Below are 23,074 nucleotides of genomic sequence, written 5' to 3' on the forward strand. Positions count from 1 at the left end.
GCAGATGGCTGTCTTGCAAATTAAAAAAGGAGAATGAGAAAGGGATCATCTACCAATTGGAAGATATAGAGGGACGTATAGTGAATAAAGAAGAGGATAAGCTTGAAATTGCTCAAGAATATTATGCTGCACTATACAAGGAGGAAGAAATTCCAAGGAAAAAAATTGAACAATATCTGACAGGAAAAACTTCCATTGATAGGAGAGGAAGAGAGGGAAATGCTGAATAGGGAAATCACAATAACGGAATTAAAGACGGCAATATCCAAACTTAAAAACAATAAATCACCAGGCCCGGATGGATTCCCAGGAGAATTGTATAAACATTTGGACTTGGAGGAAATACTTTTACCGAAATTATTGGAAATTTGTAATGAGGCCCTGATAAGATCTAAAATTCCAAATTCGTGGAGGGAGGCATACATCACGTTATTGCAAAAAGAAGGTGCTGATTCAAAACAGATAAAAAATTACAGGCCAATCTCCCTTTTAAATACAGATTACAAAATTTTTATGAGTGTAATAGCAGAAAGAGTGAAGAAGATACTAAACAATTTGCTACATACCGACTAAAATGGATTTCTCCCCGGAAGACAGATAAGGAACAATACAAGAGTAGTGATTGATATCCTAGAATACCATGAAGCCCACCTGGACAAGCAAATGGCACTTGTTTTCTTAGACGCCCAGAAAGCGTTTGACAATTTGAATTGGGAGTTCATGGTTCAGCAGATTAAAATGATGAAATTTGGAGTAAATTTCGAGAATATGATAACAACAATCTATGACAAACGAAGAGCGAACATTTTATTAAATGGGGATATGACAAAAACCTTTCAAATCAGGAAGGGGGTAAGACAAGGATGCCCGTTGTCACTATTATTGTTTATATTGGCCCTAGAAGCCCTATTAAGAAGAATTAGGAATAATAATGAAATTAAAGGATTGAAAATTAGGAAAGAAGTATACAAGGGCCAGGCATTTGCCGATGATGTAACCTTAATTATGGAGGAACCCTTAGAAACGGGTCAAAAAAATTTGGAGGAATTGGGGAAGTATGGAGTAGTGTCCGGATTTAAATTAAATAAAACCAAAACTAAAATGCTGACCAAAAACCTGTCGGAAGAGCAAAAGAAAGCACTAGAAGAATCCCTGGGTCTGCAAATAATTAAGAAAATAAAATATCTGGGAGTATGGATAACGGCAAGATGTTTGGCCCTAAAGGAAGATTAAGTGCCCCTGATTAAAAGCATTAAACAAGATCTGGAAAGATGGGGGAAATTATAAATATAACTTTTAGGCAGGATAGCATCAATAAAGATGAGTGTCCTGCCTAAGCTGTTATATCTGTTCCAACCTACGCCAGTCAGCCTAGATAAAAAAAAAATTCTTAGAATTGAACACTATCATCGGGAAATTCATCTGGGGAGGGAAAAAACCTAGGATCCGATCCGAATAAAAGGAATAGGGGTGGATTTGGACTCCCAACATGGGAAGTGTACTATAAAGCAGCCAATTTGGTGTGGCTAAGGTAATGGGCTATCTTGGAAAACAAAAGAATTTTGGCTTTGGAAGGGCATGACCTGCAGAAGGGCTGGCATGCCTATCTATGGGACACAGGCAAAAGGACAAGGACATATTTTCACAGGCATAAAATAAGAGACATGTTAATGCAGACCTGGAGGGAAATAAGGCAAAAGCAGTATACGAAAGTCCCGAAATGGCTCTCCACAATGGAGGCCATAATATATCCTAATGCCTTAGAAATTGGGAAAACGCTCAAATATAAGGATATCTTAGATGGTGGTGGGAATCTTAAAACGAATGAGGCGTTAAAAAAACAAGGCATTCATATCGATTGGTGGCCGTATGTACAAATAAAGTCCCGATACCAAAAAGACAAGGAGGAGTTTGGTACAGAAACAGGAGCCAATGGATTTGACAAGATATGGATGGGAACCAAAAATAAATTATTAGCTAAATTATATAATTATTTGTTCGAATATGATAGAGTAGAAGAGGTAGTCAAAGACCAAATGATCGCTTGGGCTAAAAACATTGGACACAGTATAAATTTAAATGAATGGGAAACAATCTGGAACAGCAATCTTAAATTGACAAGGGCAGTAGCATATAAAGAAAATCAATATAAAATGCTATACAGGTGGCATTTAGCCCCTACTAGGATAGCAAAAATTTACCCTAACACGAGCTCAAACTGTTGGAAATGCAGTCATCATCAAGGCACCTTCTACCATATGTGGTGGACATGCCCCGAAGCAACGAAATTTTGGAAAATGGTTCGAAGATGGATTCAAGAAATAATAGAGGAAAATATCGATTTGGAATCCGAAACTTTTCTCCTGGGAATACTGAAAAGGGCCTATGAGAAAAAAAAGAGGTACCTAATTATACATGTCATAACAGCTGCCAGAATAATATACACACAGTATTGGAAAGAGAAAGGGCTACCACTGGAAGAACATGTAATTAGAAAAATACTAGAATGCGCCGAGATGAATAAGTTAACATATGTGATAAACGAAAAAGAGAATTCGGAATATTATTGTGGTATAAGTGGATGGAAGAAAAAAGTATAAGGTAGAATAAGAGAGGGTGCTACTATCTGTTAGGTTCAGCTTGCAGCTTACTCCTAACATGTTGGTCAGGCAATATATCTGTTTCTTTAAGAAACAACTGAGCCACGTAATCAGGGTTTGCTGAACCCTGTAATTAGGCTACAGTGCATAAATAAGCAGCACAGAGAAGCGTTCCTTCTTCCTGCTTCTTCCGGATTGATACCTGATTGTATCCTGTTGCTTACTGCGTCTGTTATATGGTACTGTATACCAAGAGTTACTAAAGTCTGTTTGCTTTGGTAAGGGAAGATACTTACTGGACTGATATTACTGTTTATGACCTTGGACTGTTTTACTTACACCGAGACTGCTTGTTATCTATAAAGTATTTTTCTCACACGAGCTGCACGTTTATCTCCTTCCCTGTGTGTTTCTGCTCTGCTCGTTGCACAAGCAACAAATACTTTTTACGCACACCCTAACACTATCAATAATAATCAAGTAATTATGGAACACCATGTATATAATCTGTATATATGTATGAACACTGCTAAACCGAAAATTGTATTTTTACATATTTCAATAAAAATTTAATTTAAAAAAAAAGAAAGACAGATAGATAGATAGAGATAGACAGGTACAGATATGAATGTAGATGAATGGAAAGAGAAAGACGTGGAGAATGAGAGATGTATGAATAGACAGAGTATAAACAGATAACTAAACAAATACAAGACAGAACTGGTGGAAAAAAACACAAACATCATCAAGGGGCCAGAGGGAGTTTGGGAGAAAGCTGATGGTGTAAAATGCCCCTCAATCCCCTGGCAAAGACTATCTTAAGTTTCGGGGAGATTTTTAAGGGTGAAATCCCTTCAGGCAGCACAAGGATAGATAATTTTTCCTTCCCTAAATCTCCTCTACGTTCCCATTTTTGGACCCACAATTTCTGAGGGGTGCAGAAGGGGTGACAGGTTGCAGCCTTCTTTGATCCTGGGGTGCAAAGGGGAAGGAAACCATCTTTTACCTGCTTTCCTTATGGTGCAGGAGGTAGAAACGGCTCCGTGGGAACTGGTAGCCTTACAGGTGTACACGCCAAAGTCTGCTATTGTAGCTGATAACACGGTTAAAAGCTGGAACCGTTTTAGAGTCGAAGAAATCAGGATCCGATCCGTGTTGCAAATCGCTGCTCCGTCTGGAAGGCGATAAAAAGAAAATTGCTAGGAATTTGGCAACTGCCTAAAATTTCTTTGGAACGCCTGGAATCAGGAGTCCCACAAATTATAGGTAGTCCTCGACTTATGGCCATAATGGGGACCAAAACTTCTGTTGCTAAGTGAGGTCATTAAGTGAGCCATGCCCGATTTCATGACCTCTTTTTTTTGCTAAGGTTGTTAAGTGAATTGCAGCAGTTCTTAAGTGAATCTCACGATTGTTAAGCAAATCCGGCATCACCCATTGACTTTACTTGTCGGAAACCGGCTGGGAAGGTCACAAATGGTGATCACATGACCCCAGGACACTGCAACTGTCACAAATATACATGACGGCTGATTGGCTGAATTTTGATCATGTGACCACGAGGATGCTGCAATAGTTGTGTTAGGACCAGTTGCAAGTCACTTTTTTCAATGCTGTTGTAACTTTGAACTTCCTTCCTTCCTCCTCTTCCTCCTTCCACTTTTTTCTTCCTTCCTTCCTTTTTCCTTTCTCCCTCCCTCCCTCCTTCCACTTTTTCCTTCCTTCTTTCCTTCCTTCCTTCCTCCTTCCCTTCACTTTTTTCTTCCTTCTTCCCTTCCCTCCTTCCTCCCTTCCTTCTTTCCTTCCTTCCCTTCCCTCCTTCCTTCCTGCACTTTTTCCTCCCTTTCTCCCTCCCTCCCTCTCCCTCCTTCTACTTTTTCCTTCCTTCCTTCCTTTTTTCCTTCCTTCCTCCCTTCCTCCCTCCACTTTTTCCTCCCTCCCTCCCTCCCTCTTCCTCCTTCCACTTTTTCCTTCCTTCCTTCCTTCCTTCCTTCCTTCCTTCCTTCCTTCCTTCCTTCCTTCCTTCCTTTTCCTGATTGCTAAATGAATGGCTGTAAATGGAGGACTACTTATATAAGGAATATAGCTTGGAAATATCACTGGACAAAAGAGGATTTTGGAGGATAAAAGGGCTCCATTTAGAGGAACGATCAGCATTTGGTTTCCAAGCAGAGTTTCAAAGCATGCAGAGGAACACCTGCCGCACTCACCTGCAAGACCTTAAACCAAATGCATCTTTTCTCAGGGTCAAGGGGCACTTGGCACAGGACTGTGACTACACTCTGGGTGAAAATACCCCTGGCTTTGAGGAGCTGCAAAATGTTGTTTGAGCATTCTTGCGTGTGCCAAAGTCCCCTTTTGTCTGTGATCCAAAGCACACCACAACCCTCAAAACCCCAGAAAGCTTTAAAGTAAGTAGGCAAGGTCAATTGATAGCAAAATGTGTCACCTGTTCAACAGTTGAGCACTTACTAACACTGATGATATTAGATTGATATTAGATTAGATTGGTAATGAAACGTCTGCAAGAAAAACAATCTGGCTCAGGGAGCACCAAGGACCCCACAGTCTTCCTTCCCTCCCTCCCTCCCTCCCTCCCTCCCTTCCTTCCTCCCTCCCTCCCTGCAAACCCCACTCTCTTCTATTACTGATGATATGATTTAGTTTGGTAACGAAACGCCTGCAATTAAAATAACCCAGCTCAGGGAGCTTCAAAGACCCCAGGTTATGTTGTTGTCAACCTGCAGGAAGGAGTTTGAAAAAGAAGCCAGGAGATGAAGAGGGACCTGCCTGGAAGAAGGGAAGATCCTGTCAACCTGTCCACCCCTGATATGAGCAACTATGGTACCTTTGAACCATTCGACGCCAGAGGAGGAATGGGAAGAGGTCCGGCAGGAGAGGGTCAGAGATTGTCCGATGGCAACGGTCTGATCGGTGAGCTCTTCTGTGAAAGAAGGTCCTGGAAAGGAGAAGGGATAGTTTTGTATCATGGGCTTGTGAGTAAATATCTTGATTCTGAAAATATACTAGTTTTGCTTCTGGGGAAATCATCCAACCCGTTACTGACCAAGCCCAATCGAACTAAGAAAGTTCACTTGGACTTTCCAAACTAATGTCAAAAATTAGGAACAGAGTCCAGAAGTGTGAGAACTGAAAGAGGAACTTTCCAGCCCTTTTTTAGAAGTTGTGGCTAGACTACTATAACATTTGCTACATGAGGTGGCCCTTGAAGACTCTTCAGAACTATTTCTGGGGCAAAATGCAGCAGACCATGGATTTTTTTGGTTGGTTTTATTATTGCTATTCCTTCCTTCCTTTCAGTTTCCTTCCTTCCTATTTCCCCTCCTTCCCTCCTTCCCAAATATTTATTTATTATTCAGTGCATTTCTAAACCAAAGACCCCCATGGTTAAAAATAAGAGCCTTGATAGTACAGTGGTCTAAAGCACCCTGTTATTTAGACCAGCTGCCTGCAATTACTGCAGGTTCGAATCTTACCAGGCTCAAGGTTGACTCAGCCTTCCATCCTTTCTAAGGTAGGTAAATTGAGGACCCAGTTATGGGGGCAATAAGCTGCCTTTGTATAAATATACAAAAGGATGAAGGCTATTGCTTAACGCATTGTAAGCCACCCTGAGGGCGGCATACAACTCAAATTAAAAAAAAAAAAAGGCAGAAGGCAGAGATCAAACCCAGGACCCAAATCCTCCCTTCAACCCTCAGTCCTCCACTTCAACCTTCCCAACCTTCCTTCAGTTTCCCCCTGCCTCGGTTGCTATACCTTTGTCCTTGGTCTTGAGGCTTGGCAAGGTGAATGACGAGAACATCCGTTTCTTTTTGGAAGTTGGGGAAGGCTCTGTCAAGGAAGTCCTCTCAGCTTGCTCACTCTTGACTTCCTCAGAGGCTAGAAAATAGAGGACCACCAAAAAGGTGAGGGAGTGTGGCAGCCAGGAGATCTGAAGCTCCATTCTGTTTTGCAGAAATCTCCAAACTTAGCAACTTGTGAACTTCAACTCCCAGAATTCCTCAGCCAGCCAAGTCTTCCCCTTTTCTTTTGCATTTCAACTCCTAGAATTCTTACAATTCTTACAGAGTTGGAAGGGACCTTGGAGGTCTTCTAGTCCAGCCCTCTGCTCAGGCAGGAAACCCTACACCACTTCAGACAAATGGTTATCCAACCTCTTCTTAAAAACCTCGAGTGTTGGAGCATTTACAACTTCTGGAGGCAAGTTGTTCCACTTATTAATTGTTCTCCCTGTCAGGAATTTTCTCCTTAGTTATAGGTTGCTTCTCTTCTTGATTAGTTTCCACCCATTATTTTCTTGATTTTGGTTCTCTAACATATAATGCAAAACTCCTCTTTTGTTAGGTCTTTTTCTTTTGAATAATTTGTTCTTCTATTAGTACATTCCAGTCATGAGTTTCATTCCACCAAGTTTCTGTAATGGCAACTATATCATATCTAACCTCGTGTATTAGTACTTCAAGTTCATCCTGTTTGTTCCCTAAACTTTGAGTGTTCATGTGTAAGCATTTAAATTCTTAGAATCATGCTGGTTGGGGGAATACTGGGAGTTGAAGTTCACAAGTCTTAAAGTTACAAATTTTGGAGACTGCTGCTTTTTTGGGCCTCTCTTAACCAGGATGTCCTTCACAAATATCTTGAAGTACTTTTTAGAAGCTGGATTGAGACCAGACCTGTCAACTCTTTGAAGAGGATCTTGAAATAGACCCCACAAAAATTCCAGAAATAATACTTTATTGTTGTAGGATGTGACAAAGATCTCTTAAAAGCATCCCAGGTGATCTCTGTATCCAGAATCCAGCCAGGTTATTTTGAGGTTCTCCTTCACTGTTTCTACATTTGATATATAAATAAATAAATATATTTCCCCTTTCCCACTATTGAGTTATGGCTTGGCTTACTCTAACATCCATTTCTGCACCCAGGATATCTCTACTTCTGTAATGATCCTGAGGACATCTCTGGTGGAGGACATTTCTGTTTTAGTGTTGGAGGTTTGGTCATGAGGAGACACCTTAAGTAGGCTGGGGCACCTAAAACACCTTACATTTTCTTTGGCTCATATCAGCCAAGATAATCATTACCTGTTCTGGTGTCTTCACTGGACAGTTTTCTGGTCAACATCTTCGAGAACTGAGCTACAGATGCCTTCATCCTCTTCCTCAGACTGAGTTCCACCTGCTCCATGGACTGAGAGCGGACAACCGGCTTGAAAAGTCCTAAGGCACTCTGGAGAGAACTCTTCCTCTTCCTCGTTGGATCTGATGGGAGATCATACTGGGACCCCATCGGTAGATCACCTTCCGAGTCAGACCTCTTCCCTATCCGTAGTGCTATGGCTGGTTCAGGACCCACCTCCATTTTGAGGGCATCTATTTCTTCTTCTCCAGAAAGTTCCTTGAGGCCCAAATTATCCTCCCTGAGACATATTTTTTTCTCCTGCTGAGAAGGGAGTTTGGATCCAGGTGGCCTTTTGCTGGGCAAATTCTCAGGAGCTTTCCTGAAACTCAGGAACTCGAATGGAGAATAGACAATGTCATAGAGTTCATGAAGGTTGAGGAAAGCTGGTTCCACCTCCGTGATATCAAATTTGGAGGTCTTGCTGTCGGGACGAGGCATCTCTGAGAGGTCCTGGATCTGCACAAGGGCAATTTCATACATTCGGCTACCTCCTGGATAATCCAAGCCTTCATAAGAAGAAGACATCCTGGCTTTCTTGCTCAGGTAAGACTGAAGACTGAAATAGTCTTCTTCTCCAGGATAGATAATATCGGCTTCTGAAGGATCTGCTAGGCCAATGCCACCTTCTCTCTTGCCTCTGCGCACCAGATACCTACTTTTCGGTCTCACTGCTTGGCCAGGTGACGTTTGATGGAGCATCTCATCTTGGGGTGACTCTGACCAAGGAAGTGTTGCTTTCGAGCGGTAAGCCATCTTCTCCGCTAAGTTCTCCAGAACGTAAACCTCTGGGTCACTGTAAAGTCTCTGCTCGTGGCTTCTGCCTTCTCCAATAGAATATGGTCTTTTCATTTGAGTTATGGAGCCTTTTTCTCCAGAGGTTGCAAACTGTCTCATTTTTGCTTGAGAATAGCCTGCTACGATGGGTATTTGGCCCTTGAGGGCTTCACTAGGAGCAGATGGCAGGTGGTGGTAGAGCTCATATTTTTCAGCTTCAAAGAAGGACATCAGATCTGCTTGGGCTTGAGGAGTACGCTGAACCTCTGTGAGAAGAGACTCTCTTTCTGGGTAAGCAGAGGACTTTGGAAGTGAGGCTATCTGGATTTCTCCAGGAAGTATGGGTTCTGAGGTGGATCCTGGTTGGGAAGATGCTTGCATCTGAGCAGCAGCACTTCTTGGGGTAGTAGGAGACGGTCTTCTGTAAAGAGGAGACTCTCGTTGTGATGGTTGCTGGCTTCTTCCCAGAGCAACAATCTCTGGATGAACAGGACCTTCAGTTTTTGCAACAGGTAGCTTCCTTTCCAGGTGTGCAACAGGCAATTGATGTAAAGGTTTCTGGCCTTCAAGCACTGGCACAGTCTGTAGGTCTTTGGGACTCTTGTCTGGAGCACCAGCAAGCTGTTTCTCAGCCTGAACATGGGAGATGTGCAAAGGAACAGCTTTCAGAAGATGAAGATTTTCTCCTTGTTGAAGTTGACGTCCTTCAATATTCTTGGGAGAAGTTGGGGTTGCCTCACGGGGCAGTTTTTCCTCCTTGCTATCCTGAGACACCAAATGTGGGCTCCCTGATGGTGGCACTCTCAAAACAGAGGTTTTCCCCTTTGGAAAAACAATTTGTCCATCCCTGTGAGGAGAAGACATGGATCTCTGCTCCTCCTCAATGTCACTTTTTGAAACCAACCCTGAAGCAAAACCAGATTGCTGAGCTTCTAGACTCAAATCTTCTCTGCCTTGAGGAGATCTTCCCACAAAATGTGGCACCTTCATTTTCTGAGGTAAATCCTCCTCTTTTTCAGAGTCTTGTGCCAAAATCAAGGTCTTCTTGTCCTGCTGAAGGCCCAACTTGGATCTTTCCTTGTCATCCAGTGGGACTAACATTGGGTGTTCTTCAGAAAAACCCTCCCTAGCTTTTGCTGCTGACGTTTTTTCATCCTTCACATGAGTTCCTTCTGCTGGACCACCCTGCACCATGGTGTCCAGGTCTTCGTCTGCAATCTCCTGCTCCTCAGCGAAGCTCCCGGCTCTTATTATGTAGTCATCCAAAGAACGGCTCCTGGCGGATACCTGGAAAGTCACTTTGGGCGATTTCTGAGCAGTATCAAAAGAAGCTGATTTGGTGATTAGGGGTCCATAACTTACTTCTCGTTCCTTCCCCAATTCTGCATCTGCCAACGGTCTTCCTTCTCCACCAAGTTCAAACCGTTCTAGCAAGGGTTCCCGTAGACCTGTTAAAGCGGACTTTGAGTATCCAGCTTTTCTGTAAGATCTCTTAGCTTTTTCTAATTGTTTCCTTTGCCCTTTTCCTGGCGAGGAGGGAAAATCAGTAAGATTTTCTGACGGGTGGCTGTAAAAAGTGCTTTTGATGACGCTATGTCTCGGGACACAGCCTGGAGACCGTTCTATTCTTCTTTCTTCTGGAGGCAACAATCCAGTTTGATCTTGTAACGAAGCCAGCTCAAACACTGTTCTTCCATGGGGGTCAACTTCGGAGATTTCTCGTTCTCGGACAGGATGTCCTTTTGCTGAAGGTTCCTTCAACCTTCTGGTTTTGATGGGTGGCATGGAGTCATCAGGAAGTTTGAACTCATCTTCAAATACTTCATCATCTTGATTGTTTGAGTCTTTCAGCACAGATAGACGAACCTCTGGGATGGGTCCAAAAGGCTTTTTTCCAGAGGAGACCAAAATTTCGTTGTCCGAAGATGACCCACTCGTGCTGGAGGAACTGCTTTCTTCGACCAGTTGTCGGGAGACTCCAAGCGACGTGTTCTTGTGATGCTTTTCCAGAATTTCTGGGATTGGTCTCATAACAAGCAACGACTTGTAGCTCATAAGAGACCGCTGGGCATGAAAGGAATGACAGAAGAGGAAGGTTAAAAGAGCGGAAAAGAGAAAACTGAGGCCAGCCCAAACACAATATGATAGAACCTAGAATCATGGGGTTGGAAGGGACCTGGGAGGTCATCTAATCCAACCCTCTGTTCAAGAGGGAGATCCTATACCCGTGATGGTGAACCTATGGCACGCGTGCCATAGTTGGCACGCAGAGTCATATTAGTGGGCATGCCAGCTCAGCTCTGGGGCGCATGCGTGCACCGGCCAGCTGATTTTCGGGCCTTCTGGGCCCACCAGAATTAGGGAAACAGGCTGTTTCCTGCCTCTGGAGGGCCTGGGGGGGGGGAGTCCATTTTTCTTTCTTACCTGGCTCAAATCCTCTCTATGCATCTGGGAAGGGCGAAAACAGCCTTTCCCACTCCCTTGGAGGCCCTACGGAGGCTGAAAGGGCCCATTTCCCAACTCCCGGTGGGACAGGAAGTGACGTTTTTTCCTGTCCCCAGCCTCCAAAGACTCCTAGAGAGGCTCCTAAAGACTCCTAGAGAGGTTCTGGAGGCTGCGGACAGCAAAAAATGTCACTTCCTGTCCCACCGAGAGTCAGATAAGAAAGAAAAACGGGCCTACCAGACCATCATGTACCAGGAGCGGGGGTAGGTGGGGTTGCATGCGCATGCGCGTGGGCACGTGCACATGTGACCCTCCCCTGTCCCCCCCTCTCCTGGCACGCAATGGCAAAAAGGTTAGCCATCACTGCTCTATACCATTCCGGACAAATGGCTGTTCAATCTAGTAATGATGCATTCCCATATGCTGCTACTACATCACCATGGTCAAAATGATGATTATACAACAAATAATTTCACAAAAAACATCTGCAATATAGGTAGTCCTTGACTTACAACTATTCGTTTACTGACCATTCAGCATTACAACAGCCCTGAAAAAGGTGACTTATGACCATTTTTCACACTTATAACTGTTGCAGAATCCCCATGGTCGCTTGATCCAAAATCAGACACTTGAGCAAGTGACTCATATTTATGACAGTTTCAGTGTCCCGGGTCATGTGATCCCCTTTTGTGACTTTCTGACAAGTGAAGTCAATGGGGAAGCCAGATTCACTTAACAACCGTGTTACTAACTTAACAACTGCAGTGATTATTTCGCAACTGTGGCCACAATGGTCGTAGAATGGGGCAAAACTCATTTAACAACTCTCTCGCTTAGCAACAGAAATTTTGGGCTCAATTGTTGTCCTTAGTTGAGGATTGTTTGTATTCTATTTCTTTACAAAGCTGCTGTGAATCAGGAATTAATAGGAAACCACATTTGATTTTTGCAGTCTATTTTTGAAAGTTGTTATATTTTTGAAATATGGCTAGCAGATACTGGTAGTCCTCGACTTACGGCCATTCGTTTAGAGTTTTAAAGTTACAACAGCGTTGAAAAAAATGATTTGTGACCGGTTTTCACACTTACAGCTGTTGCAGGTCACAGAATCCACATGCAGGCACTTGGCAACTGACTCATATTTATGACGGTCGCAGTGTCCTGGGGTCACACAATCCCCTTTTGCGAACTTCTGACAAGCAAAATCAATGGAGAAGCCAGATTCCCTTCACAACTGTGGGACTAACTTAACAACCGCAGTGATTTGCTTAACAACTGTGGCAAGGAAATTTGTAAAATGGGGCAGAACTTACATCACAAGTGTCTGGCTTAGCAACAAAAGTTTTGGGCTTAATTGTAGTCATATGCCAAGGACTACATATATTAATGAAATGGGCAGCAGATAAATCCAAACATAAAATAAATAGCAGCTATTAAGAAGCCACATATCTCAACCTTAGCAATATTAAAGATATCTGGATTTCAACCTCCCAGAATTATCCAACCAACCATGCTGGCTGGGGAATTCTGGGAGTTGAAGTCCACATGTCTTTAAAGATGCCAACATTGAGGAATGCTACCTTTGGGCTTGTTGTTAATACAGGTACATGGGACAAGGAATCTTGGAACAACATTTAAGCCATTTAAATGTCCATTTAAAATCTAAATTATTCTTTTTCCAAGTTTGCCAGCTTCCTTAGGAATAAACAGGAGGGTCTGTATTGGATATATTCTATCTCTAAAGTAAAAATTTGAAAATATGCGTAACAATGCATATAACGGATCCCAAAACACTGACACAAGTGAAGCCAAAATAATTGTACATCGGGGTAAAGCTTCTTACTAACCTGCCATTTGCTTCGGGATACAAAAAAGTTGAGCGGTTTTGTCTCAATAAAATGACCCTCTTCAGGTGGTGATTTGTGCTGTAAAGGAATATATCAGTTTGAAAATAAATTCTGGGTCACATATCTTCAAACACCCAGCAAATATCCCGATTTATTTGAAAACCAGAGCTTCTACTATTCGTCTGGATTTGTTCATGTTTAGAAAAAAACCAAGCTACCAGGTCAAAAGACACTGTTATTCCTTTATATTCCTGCTGTAAATTACACATTTTGAGAGAAGCCCACACTTTGACAAAGACAGTCTTAGCAAAGGCATCCTCCAAATTGGGGAGGTTACAAAATGAATATGGAAATTGCAACTGAGCAATCTGATCCCTGTCCCGTTGGATTGCCATCTTGACTTTTTTGACCTCTCTGCCCTCACAGACATCCCTGCAGTCCAGATTAGGGGGAAAGGGGGATGAGAATCAAAATCTGATTCTTCCAGGCCTTCAACAGCGATCAAAACTTACAGAAAACCAGGGATGAGAGAGGCACTCCATCGCACTTGGCCTGGTTCTGTAAAGAGAAACAATAAACCAGGTTTTACTTGATAATTCAAGGTACAGCTATGTATTCAAAGAATTTTTCAATGACTCTGGTGTGTCTGGAAAGAACTGATCTTGAACCGAAAGGTGGGTTAATATGGTAACTGACAAAGGTCCCATGGGGTTGTGTGAATTCAGGCTAAGATCATCAGCACTCTGTTCATGCTCTGAAATCTCTTCTTCGGCAGCTTTTTGCCATCGATCACTGTTCCGCTTTTGGGCCTAATTGTCCACTTCTAAAAAATATCCACCCCCAATGTTGCATTATCACACATTTCACATTTTTAAATCTTAAATTATTTGGTTTTTAATGTTTTATTCTATTGATTAAAATGTTACCTAGCTGGGTTGTGAAAACTTCTGCAAGAAAACCACCAAGCTCAGAGAGCACCAAGAACTTCAGAGACTGGTGGCTTTTCCAGAGCCCATCTCTCCCTCAAGTCTATCCTAAAATCCTGAAGAAAAAGACTTGATATTTAGAAATACCTCGTTCCTTTGCTATCTCTCTGAAATGAAAATGAGAAGTGTGTATTCATCCAACTCACCCAGGAGCTGGCTGAAGGATCTTTTCGATAAAACCCTTGGCTTCTTTGCTCAAATGATCCCAATCAGAGCTATTCCATGAAACAATTCCATTCTGGATATTGAGCAGGGTTGCTCTGTCATTTTCCCCAGCAAAGGGAGACTTGCAGGTCAAGCTGATTGTTTGAGGAAAAAAAGACAATTTTTGGTGATAAGGCCTACAGGTAATCCTCAACTTAGAACCATTTGTTTAGTGACTGTTTAAAGTTGCGACGGCATTTAAAAGGTGACTTGTGACCGTTTTTCACACTTATGACCATTGCCACATTTCCATGGTCACATGATCAAAATTCAGATGCTTGGCAACTGGCTTGTATTTATGACAGTTGCAATGTCCCAGGATCACGTGATCCTATTTTGTGACCTTCTGACAAACAAAGTCAATTGGGGAAGCCCGATTAATTTAATATCCATGTGACTCATTTAACAACTGCATTGATTCACTTAACAACTGTGGCGAGAAAGATCGTAAAATGAAGCGAAACCCTTTTAATAACTGTCTTCCTTAGCAATGGAAATGTTGGGCTAGATTTGGGTCGCAGGTCGAGGATTTATGTGTAGTACGACAATGTTTTAAGGTCTCATATGCTTACCTTAAATAGCTAATAACCCCAACTGGCCTAAAAGAAAAGAAACAAATATTAGAAAAGAATTTCAGTTCCCATAAAGCCTTGATAGACCAACATTCCCTGGTTCTGGTGCCCTGAAACAGAGTTTCTCAACTTGGCAAACTTAAGATGGGTGGCCAGAATCTTAAAAGTTGCCATGGTTGAGAAACTCTACCATGAAGGATGAGCTGGTTTCTTCTACCGTTAGAAGAATCTCCCATTGTTCCTTTGTTTCTCAATGATACCGAGCCATGAGCCAGTAAATTCTGGAGATCAATTCCAAAACACAAAAGATTAGAACCTAGAAAAATGATGGAAGGGACTTCTGAAGTCTTCTAGTCCAGCCCTTTACTCAAGGCAGGAGAGAAGACCTTACACCATCCTGGTCAAATAGTTGTCCAGTCTCTTCTTGAAAACCTCCAGTGATGGATTATCCAATTTGAGGAAAGTTGTTCCGTTGGATAATTGTGCTCACTGTCAAGAAATTTCTTCTTATTTCCAAGCTGGATCTTCCTCTGATGAGCTTCCACCCATTACTTCTTATGCCCTCTGGTGTTTTGGGTAATAGGTTGACCCCGTTTTCTCTTGACAAGTGCTGGAAGAAAGTGACCATGTCTCCCCTGATTCTTTTCTTCGATATGCTAGACGTACCTAGGTCACTCAACCATTCATCGTATGAATTTAGCTTCTAGACTCTTCATCATCTTTGTTGCTCTTCTCTGCACTCTTTCTGGAGGATCAACATCCTTTTTGTATTATGGTGACCATAGCAGGACACAATATTCCAAGTGTGGCCTCACCAGTGCAGAATAATATGGTACTATCACTTCTTGTGATCTTGATGTTATCCCTCTGATGATGCAGCTCTGGGCTGCATTGGTGCTTTTGGCAGCTGCAACACACTGCTGCCTCATACTTAAGTGGTTGTCCATGGGTACACCTAGATTCCTCTCACAGTTGCAACTATCGAGCCAGATACCACCTATACTATAACTGTGCATTTAGTTCTTCCTGCCTAAGTGCAGGACCATACTTTTCTCAGCACTGTAATGCATCTTGTTGGATAGGACCCAATGTTCAAGTCTGAAGTTTCCTTCAGACAGAGAACAATTAATCGGTGGAAGGACTTGCCAGAAGTTGTGAGTGCTCCAACAATGGAGATTCTTCAGAAGAGATTGGACAGCCATTTGTCTGAAATGGTATTTCTTACCTGAGTACTGGGTTGGACTAGAAGGCCTCCAAGATCCCTCCCAGCTCTGTTATTCTCTTCTGTTATTGTTATTCTAAATCTTTAGCCTATCTTCTAAAGTGTTGGCTGTTCCTTACAGTTTGCTGTCATCTGCAAATTTGAGGAGTTCCCTTTCTATCCCGTTGTCTAGATCATTTATGAAGATGTTGGATAACCATTTGTCTGAAGTGGTGTAGGGTTTCCTGCCTAAACAGAGGGTTGGACTAGAAGACCTCCAAGGTCCCTTCCAACTCTTGTTATTCTATTCTATGTTGAAGTATACTGGGCCCAAGATTGAACCTTGTGGCACCCCACTGCATGCTTCCCTCCATGTAGATGTATTCCACTGAAGACTACACTTTAAGTGTGGTTGGTCAGCCAGTTCTGAATCCATCTGGTGGTGATGCTATCTATCCCACATTGTTCTATCTTACCAAGAAGGAGGTTATGGTCTACTTCATTAAATGCCTTATTGAAGTCTAAGCATATTACGCCCAGAGCATTTTGCAGGTCTACTAATTTAGGGTTAACCTTCCTGGTTCTCCACATCTTCAAGAAGGTTCTCCATTGATCTTCAAGAAGACTCACCAAAAGCAGCAAGGAAGATTAGAGCTAAACTAAAAGGAACAAGAAGAGAAAGGATTCATTTACCAGATGTCTGATGCCGTTGACACTGGAGACCTGGACAGTACTTCTGGTGGGACAAATTCTGGAGATCCATAAATGCTGTGCTGAGGCTCTGACGGATTTATCCTTTGGGCAAAGCCAAAATCGCAGATCTTAATGTCATCCCTGTCGGGGTGGACCATCAAAATGTTTGAGGGCTGTAGAAGTAGATACAGGAGGAACGTCAGTATGGAAAAGAATTGAGGCATTAAACCTGTTGGCAAAAAGGGAACTCAAACTGGTTTTCCTTGCTGAAATTCTGAGATACAGATAGTCCTCAACTTACAACCACAATTGAGCCCCAAATTTCTGTTGCTCAGACATTTGTTAAGTGAGTTTTCCCTGTTTTACGACCTTTCTTGAGTCTGTCATTTGTACCTCTATAACTGTCTGGTTTGGCACAGCAACCAAATAGGACAAACACAGACTTCTAGGGATAGTTAGGATTGCAGAAAAAAGAATGGCAACCAGCCCGCTTTCCATGGAGGACCTGCCTACTCTGCGGGTTACAAAGAGGGCTGAGAAAATATCTACAGACCCCTGACATAAGACATCCCAGACATCCCAGACATAAACTGTTTCAACTTCTTCCCTCAAGACGACACAATAGGGGCATTGCACTTCAGAACAACTAGACACAAGGACAGTTTCCCCCCATGCCATCTCTCTATTAGACAACTAATTCCCATAGCAGTGTCTTATGTCCTAGGATGTCAAACCACGTAGTAGGGCTGTATTACTATTTTCCTTTTCATCTGTCCTATTACCTATCCCTTTAGCATCTTATGACTATCACTTTGCTGTTTGTATCTGTTTGTATCAATTTAAGTTGATTGCTTTTATTTAGTATCCTATTATGATTTATCTTGATTGCTTTAATGACTATTGATAGACTATGACTATCACTGAATGTTGTATCTATGATTTATGATAATTTATTTTATGATTATAATTATGATTATTGCTTCTGAGAGCTTCTGGACAAATTGAGACAAATTCCTTGGCCAAGTGTCCAATCACACTTGGCCAATAAAGAATTCTATTCTAATCTCTTCCTTCTTGTGATCCATTGGAAATTGCAGAGATGGAAGAGAGATGGTGGGAACTGACCAGAAGAAGGAATAGATAGAATTGGTCAAAAAAGAAGAAATAGATTTTAGCAGCTTCACTCCAAGATGGCAGCCTAGATGCAGAGAAATGGGGGAAGAAGAATTTATTTTATTTTATTTATTTATAATTTTTTATAATTTTTATATTTTATTATTTTAATTTAATTTTTATTTTATTACCTTAATTTTGTTTTTACTTTTCTTTTAAATTTTAAATTTTATTTTAGTTTATATCCCACCTTTATTATTTTTACAAATAACTCAAGACGGTGAACACATCCAACACACCTTCCTCTTCCTATTTTCCCCTCAACAACAACCCTGTGAAGGTGGGTTGGGCAGAGTGATAGGCCAAAAGTCACCCAGCCAACCTTCATGCCTAAGGCAGGACTAGAACTCAGAGCCTTCTGGTGTTTGGCCCAAAGTCACCCAGCTGGCTTTCATGCCTAAAATGAGACTAGAAATTAGATAGGTGAGAGATTCTAATGTTCATAAAAAATTACCTTGATGTCCAAATGTAATATTTCATTGCTGTGAAGATACAGGATCCCTTCTAGAAGTTGCTTGATGTAGAATTTGACCTATTTCAGGAGGAGGAAAATGAAGTTATTGAAGTCACATGGAAAAAAGTCTGTAGAGATTCTCAGGTTATGTTTGTCCCAAAGGTGCTTTTTTAAGAGGCAACTGGACTTCCTTGTTTTTTTCTTTGAAGATGTTTTGCTTCTCGTGCAAGAAGCTTCTTCAGCTCTGACAGGATAGTGGGGAATGGAAGGATTTATACTCCTTGCAGACAGCTGGTCATTTGAATTCTTTGTCTTCAAAGAAAAAACAAGAAAGCCCAGTTGCATCCTGAAAAAAAGCAGCTTTGGGAGTCACATAGAGAAGCATTATGGAACAGGTTGGTCTAGACTTTGCAACCATTTTCCTTCCAAAATTCAATCTGCCCCCCTCCCCCAACTTGATTGACTCTCTTTTTAATGCTATTAAAAAATGAAGTTTTTACTTCATTTACATCTTTTACTAATTTACTTTATTCCATTGATTTTTCCCTGGAGGTTTCTAAGAAGAAATTGGACAGCCATTTTCTGGAATGCTACAGGATTTCCTGCATGAACAAGGGGTTGGACTACAAGACCTCTAAGGTCCCTTCCAACTCTGTTGTCCTGCAATTCTAATTCTGAAGTTCTTTGTATTACCTGTATTATGCTTGCCTTCCTCAGACAGTAAAGTGTCCAGTGATTGAAAATTATGGGGTCCTTGGTGCTTTTGGGGCTTGGTTGTTTTCTTGCAGACATTTCACGACCTAACTAGGTAAAATTATCAGTGGTAGAAGGGAGAAGAGTTTGCTTTCTGTTAAACATAGAACCTTCTAGCACTGATGAGGTTATCTAGTTTGGTCATGAAATGTCTGCAGGAAAGCCAGCAAGCTTAGAGAGCATCAAGGACCCCACAATTCAACTCTGAGTTACAAATAATATCAGCATTGAGAATTATATTTGGACTGACCAGGGATAATGGAAACTAAGTCTATAACACTGCAAAAGAATAGAGCTGGGGAAGCAATTGAACTGAATTCAACTATCCTTGTTTGTGTCAAAATCTTTGGTCCTCTCCCTAAAATACAGGAGGAAGGATTCTCACCTCTGCTTCTGTCACCATGTTCTTCTTGTACAAGCGGTCCAGAAGGTTTTCGTTGGAACATCTAATCCGTTAAGGATAGTGGACCAAGCCATCAAGAGGGTTAAACAAATACATAGATTGTTTTCAAAGAATCAATTAACTCTTTCCATCTGGCCAAACAATTCAGGCCGAGAAAGAGGGACTGGCCCAAGACATTCGACATCCCTGTGGTTGCAAAATGGGACTTGAAGAACTGATAGAAGAGAATATCTGTAGCTCAGGGTTGAGCTGTTGGGTTTTTGGTACTTTTGTGCTTGGTGGTTTTCTTGCAGACGTTTTACAGATTAAGTAGATAACACCTTCGGTACTACAGTGGAGTGGGGTTGTAACATCATCAGTGCTGATGTTACCTAGTTTGGTAATGAAACATCTGTCAGAATACTATCAACATCAGAGAGCACCAAGGACCCCACAATTTCTCTCCTTCCCCTTCTTCTCTTTCTCCTTTCTCCTCTTCCTTTCCACAAACCCCACTCTCTTCTAGCACTAATGATGTTCCCTAGCTGGGTCATGAAATATCTGCAAGAAAACTACCAAGCTCAGAGATCACCAAGAACCCCACAATCGTTTTCCTCCACCTCCTCTCCACATTCCTCTCCCTGCAAGCGCTGATGATGTTCCTTAACTGGGTCATGAAATGTGTTCAGGAAAACTACCCCATCAGGGAGCACCGAGGACCCTACTATTCAACGCTGAGCTACAAATATTCTCTTCTATCAGCTTACACCATATTGAGAAACAGAGGCGTGTGAGAAAGAAACTTAAAATAATGCCACTTTGACTGTTTTTAGGGCAAGATGGGATAGAAACCAACTTGGAGAAGCTTTCAAGATTCTTACAAACAGTGAAGGAGCATTTCTGATGCCGGTTTCTTGACCTAGCCCACCTTGGCAAGGAAGGAACGCTGAGGACTAGTGTCTTAACGCCATCTCTTTTCATATCTTTCTTTATTCCTCTCTCAGGGGCAAAAAGGATACAGTTCCAAAATAAGAATTAAGGTTTTCCGTGTTTCAAACTGGTCCAGTAATTGAGTAATTCGATCATGGGAAAGTTGGACTAGAATATCTCTTTCCCGATAAGCCTGTTCTCTCGTTCGACTTCGCAATGGGATGAATTTCGCAGCACAAGCCACACGGTTAGCTTTATGGATGACTCTCTTGAGAACGCTGAAGGAGCCCCTGAAACCATTAAATATTCAGAGAATAAAGTGATAAGTTCAAAACTTTGGGCAAAAAAAGTTTCCCCAGTGTTATATTTCTCCCCAAAATAATAGTGGATGGATGCTAAGGGGGGTGGGGAAATCATTTTTACCTTCCTATTTCCTGTTTAACCTCGTAGAAAGAATGAAGTTTCCTTCGTGAGCTTCGCTTCTTCGCCTCTTGACTTTTCTTGTCTACAATAATCAGAATAAGAATCAAAGTGGTGACAATGATAGAAATGCTATTTGCCTTCCAAGCAAGAACTGGTGGGACCATCAAATACAGGTAGTCCTCGGCTTACGACCACAGTGGAGCCCCAAATTTCTGTTGCTAAGTAGACAGTTGTTAAGTGAGTTTTGCGCCTTTTTACAAGCTTTCTTACCATACTTGTTAAGTGAATTGTTGCAGTTGTTAAATTAGTGACATGGTTGTTAAGTAAGCCTGGCTTCCCCATCAAGAGGCCTCAAAAGGGGATCACAGGACCCCAGGACAACCGTCATAAATACAAGTCAGTATTTATGAGGAACTGATTCATAATATGACATATGAGATAAACTGACTTATAAATACGAGTCGTTCAGTGGAAGTGAAAAGCTTTTCAAAGAAAAAAATCAAGGAAGTCCAATTGCTTTTTAGAAAAAGCATCTTTGGGAGAACTGCTTGAGAATCTACCTAGACCTTTAACGAAGGAACTGGAGAAAAAAGACAAAATACAAAGAACTGCAAATAGAAAGAGAATGTCTGTAAGGGACCGCAGAGGTCTTCTAGTCTAAACCCTTGCCCAGCCTGGAGACTATCCTAGTCCAGACAAATGGCATCCTCTTCTTGAAAACCTCCAATGATGGACCAACTCACAGCTGTTCCATTGATTAATTGTTATCACTGTCAGGAAATTGCTCCTTGCTTCTACATTGGTCTTTCTTTCATAAAGAGCCTTGGTAGTACAGTGGTCTAAAGCACCCTGTTATTAACATTCAGCTGTCTGCAATTACTGTAAGTTCGAATCTCGCCAAGGCTCAAGGTTGACTCAGCCTTCCATCCTTTCTAAGGTAGGTAAATTGAGGACCCAGTTTGTGTGGGCAATAAGCTGACTTTGTATAAATATACAAAAGTATGAAGGCTATTGCTTAACGCATTGTGAGCCGCCCTGAGTCTCCGGAGAAGGGCGGCATATAAATCAAATTAAAAAAAAAATGTCATCCGTTTCTTTTTGTCCTGACCTTGGGTGCTTTGGAGAATAGGTTGCTCCCCCTCTTCTCTGTGATAGACCCTCAAATAATGGTCTATCTGTGATAGACCCTCCCCTCCCCAATCCTTCTCTTCTTTAGATTAGACATACCTAGTTCCCCCAACCATTCATTGTACAATTTTGTCTGCAGAGGGAAAGAAGGAAGGGGTGGAGGGAGGGAGGGAGGAAAGGAAAGGAAAGGAAAGGAAAGGAAAGGAAAGGAAAGGAAAGGAAAGGAAAGGAAAGGAAAGGGGGACAAAGAAGGGAGGGAGGAAGGAAGGACAGGAAAGAAAGAATAAATGAGAAGAAAACCACCAAGTCAACATACCTTCCTGTACCACCAGCTCCGCTTTGCAGACCACCTCCCCTCCAGGGTTTTTAGCCATGCAAGCGTAGACCCCTCCATCTTCGGCCCGAGCGTTGTAGAGGATCAGAGAGTAGGTAGTCCCTTCGTTCAACTGGTAGATCCTTTCGCTGTCCAGCAACAAGGAAATTCCCTAGAAGGAAGCAAGGGAAGCACGCAAAATAAGGTAGGTAGCCACACTTTCAGCCCATCGCTTGGACTTCAGCCAGGGGCAGCCCCATCTAAGCTCTTGGTTTAAGAATAATCTCTGGGGAGGGTTTGCACCAAAATAGAAGAAGGACTTAGGATACGATATTTATAAACAGAGGTTGTCTTTGATTTACAACAGCTCATTTAGTGAATGTTTGAAGTTACAATGGCACTAAAAAAAGTAATTTAGGACTATTTTTCAGATTTTCAGATTGACCATTGCAGCATCCCCATGGTCACCTGATCAAAATTCGGACACGGGGCAACTGAGTCATATTTATGACAGTTACAGTGTTCCGGTTGGGGGTGTGTGTGTCATGTGATCTCCTTTTATGACCTTCTGACAAGCAAAGTCAATGGGGAAGCCAGATTCCACTAATAATCATGTTATTAGCTTAGCAGTGGTTCACTCAAAAAATGTGGCAAGAAAGTAGGTAAAATGGGTCAAAATTCATTTAACAGCTGTCTCACGGCTACAGAAATGTTGGGCTCAATTGTGGGTCATAAGTTGAAGACTATCTGTATTATAATATTTATGACCATCGCAGTGTCCCAGGGTCACATGATCCCCTTTTGAAGGTTTCGGACAAGCAAAGTCAATGGGGAAGCCAGATTCACTCAACAACCCTGTGACTAATTTAACAACTGCCATGATTTGCTTAAAAAGTGTGGCAAGAAAAGTTGCAAAATGAAGCAAAATTCACTTAACAACTGCCACCAGTGGAAATTTGGGGCTCAGTGGTGGCCATAAGTTGAAGAC

At 42.0% G+C, this 23,074-nt stretch overlaps 1 protein-coding gene across 1 annotated transcript in view; it reads right to left on the reverse strand.

The window, feature by feature from the left end:
- Window positions 1-23,074, reverse strand: part of OBSCN (obscurin, cytoskeletal calmodulin and titin-interacting RhoGEF) — a 258,005-nt gene that overhangs the window by 31,094 nt on the left and 203,837 nt on the right. Inside the window, exons 96-109 of the mRNA XM_060684486.2 lie at window positions 22,090-22,258; window positions 20,646-20,727; window positions 20,312-20,512; window positions 19,296-19,356; window positions 18,158-18,235; window positions 16,531-16,703; window positions 14,637-14,663; window positions 14,007-14,159; window positions 13,387-13,432; window positions 12,875-12,952; window positions 7,709-10,643; window positions 6,381-6,503; window positions 5,449-5,559; window positions 3,607-3,774 (exon numbers count right to left, since the gene is read on the reverse strand). Coding sequence (XP_060540469.1) covers window positions 3,607-3,774; window positions 5,449-5,559; window positions 6,381-6,503; window positions 7,709-10,643; window positions 12,875-12,952; window positions 13,387-13,432; window positions 14,007-14,159; window positions 14,637-14,663; window positions 16,531-16,703; window positions 18,158-18,235; window positions 19,296-19,356; window positions 20,312-20,512; window positions 20,646-20,727; window positions 22,090-22,258 — 4,405 coding nt within the window. The remainder of the gene's footprint in view (window positions 1-3,606; window positions 3,775-5,448; window positions 5,560-6,380; window positions 6,504-7,708; window positions 10,644-12,874; window positions 12,953-13,386; window positions 13,433-14,006; window positions 14,160-14,636; window positions 14,664-16,530; window positions 16,704-18,157; window positions 18,236-19,295; window positions 19,357-20,311; window positions 20,513-20,645; window positions 20,728-22,089; window positions 22,259-23,074) is intronic.

This window comes from Pantherophis guttatus, chromosome 4 (genome assembly GCF_059756535.1).
Source record: "Pantherophis guttatus breed Tessera chromosome 4, ASM5975653v1, whole genome shotgun sequence".
NCBI classification, from domain to species: domain Eukaryota; kingdom Metazoa; phylum Chordata; class Lepidosauria; order Squamata; family Colubridae; genus Pantherophis; species Pantherophis guttatus.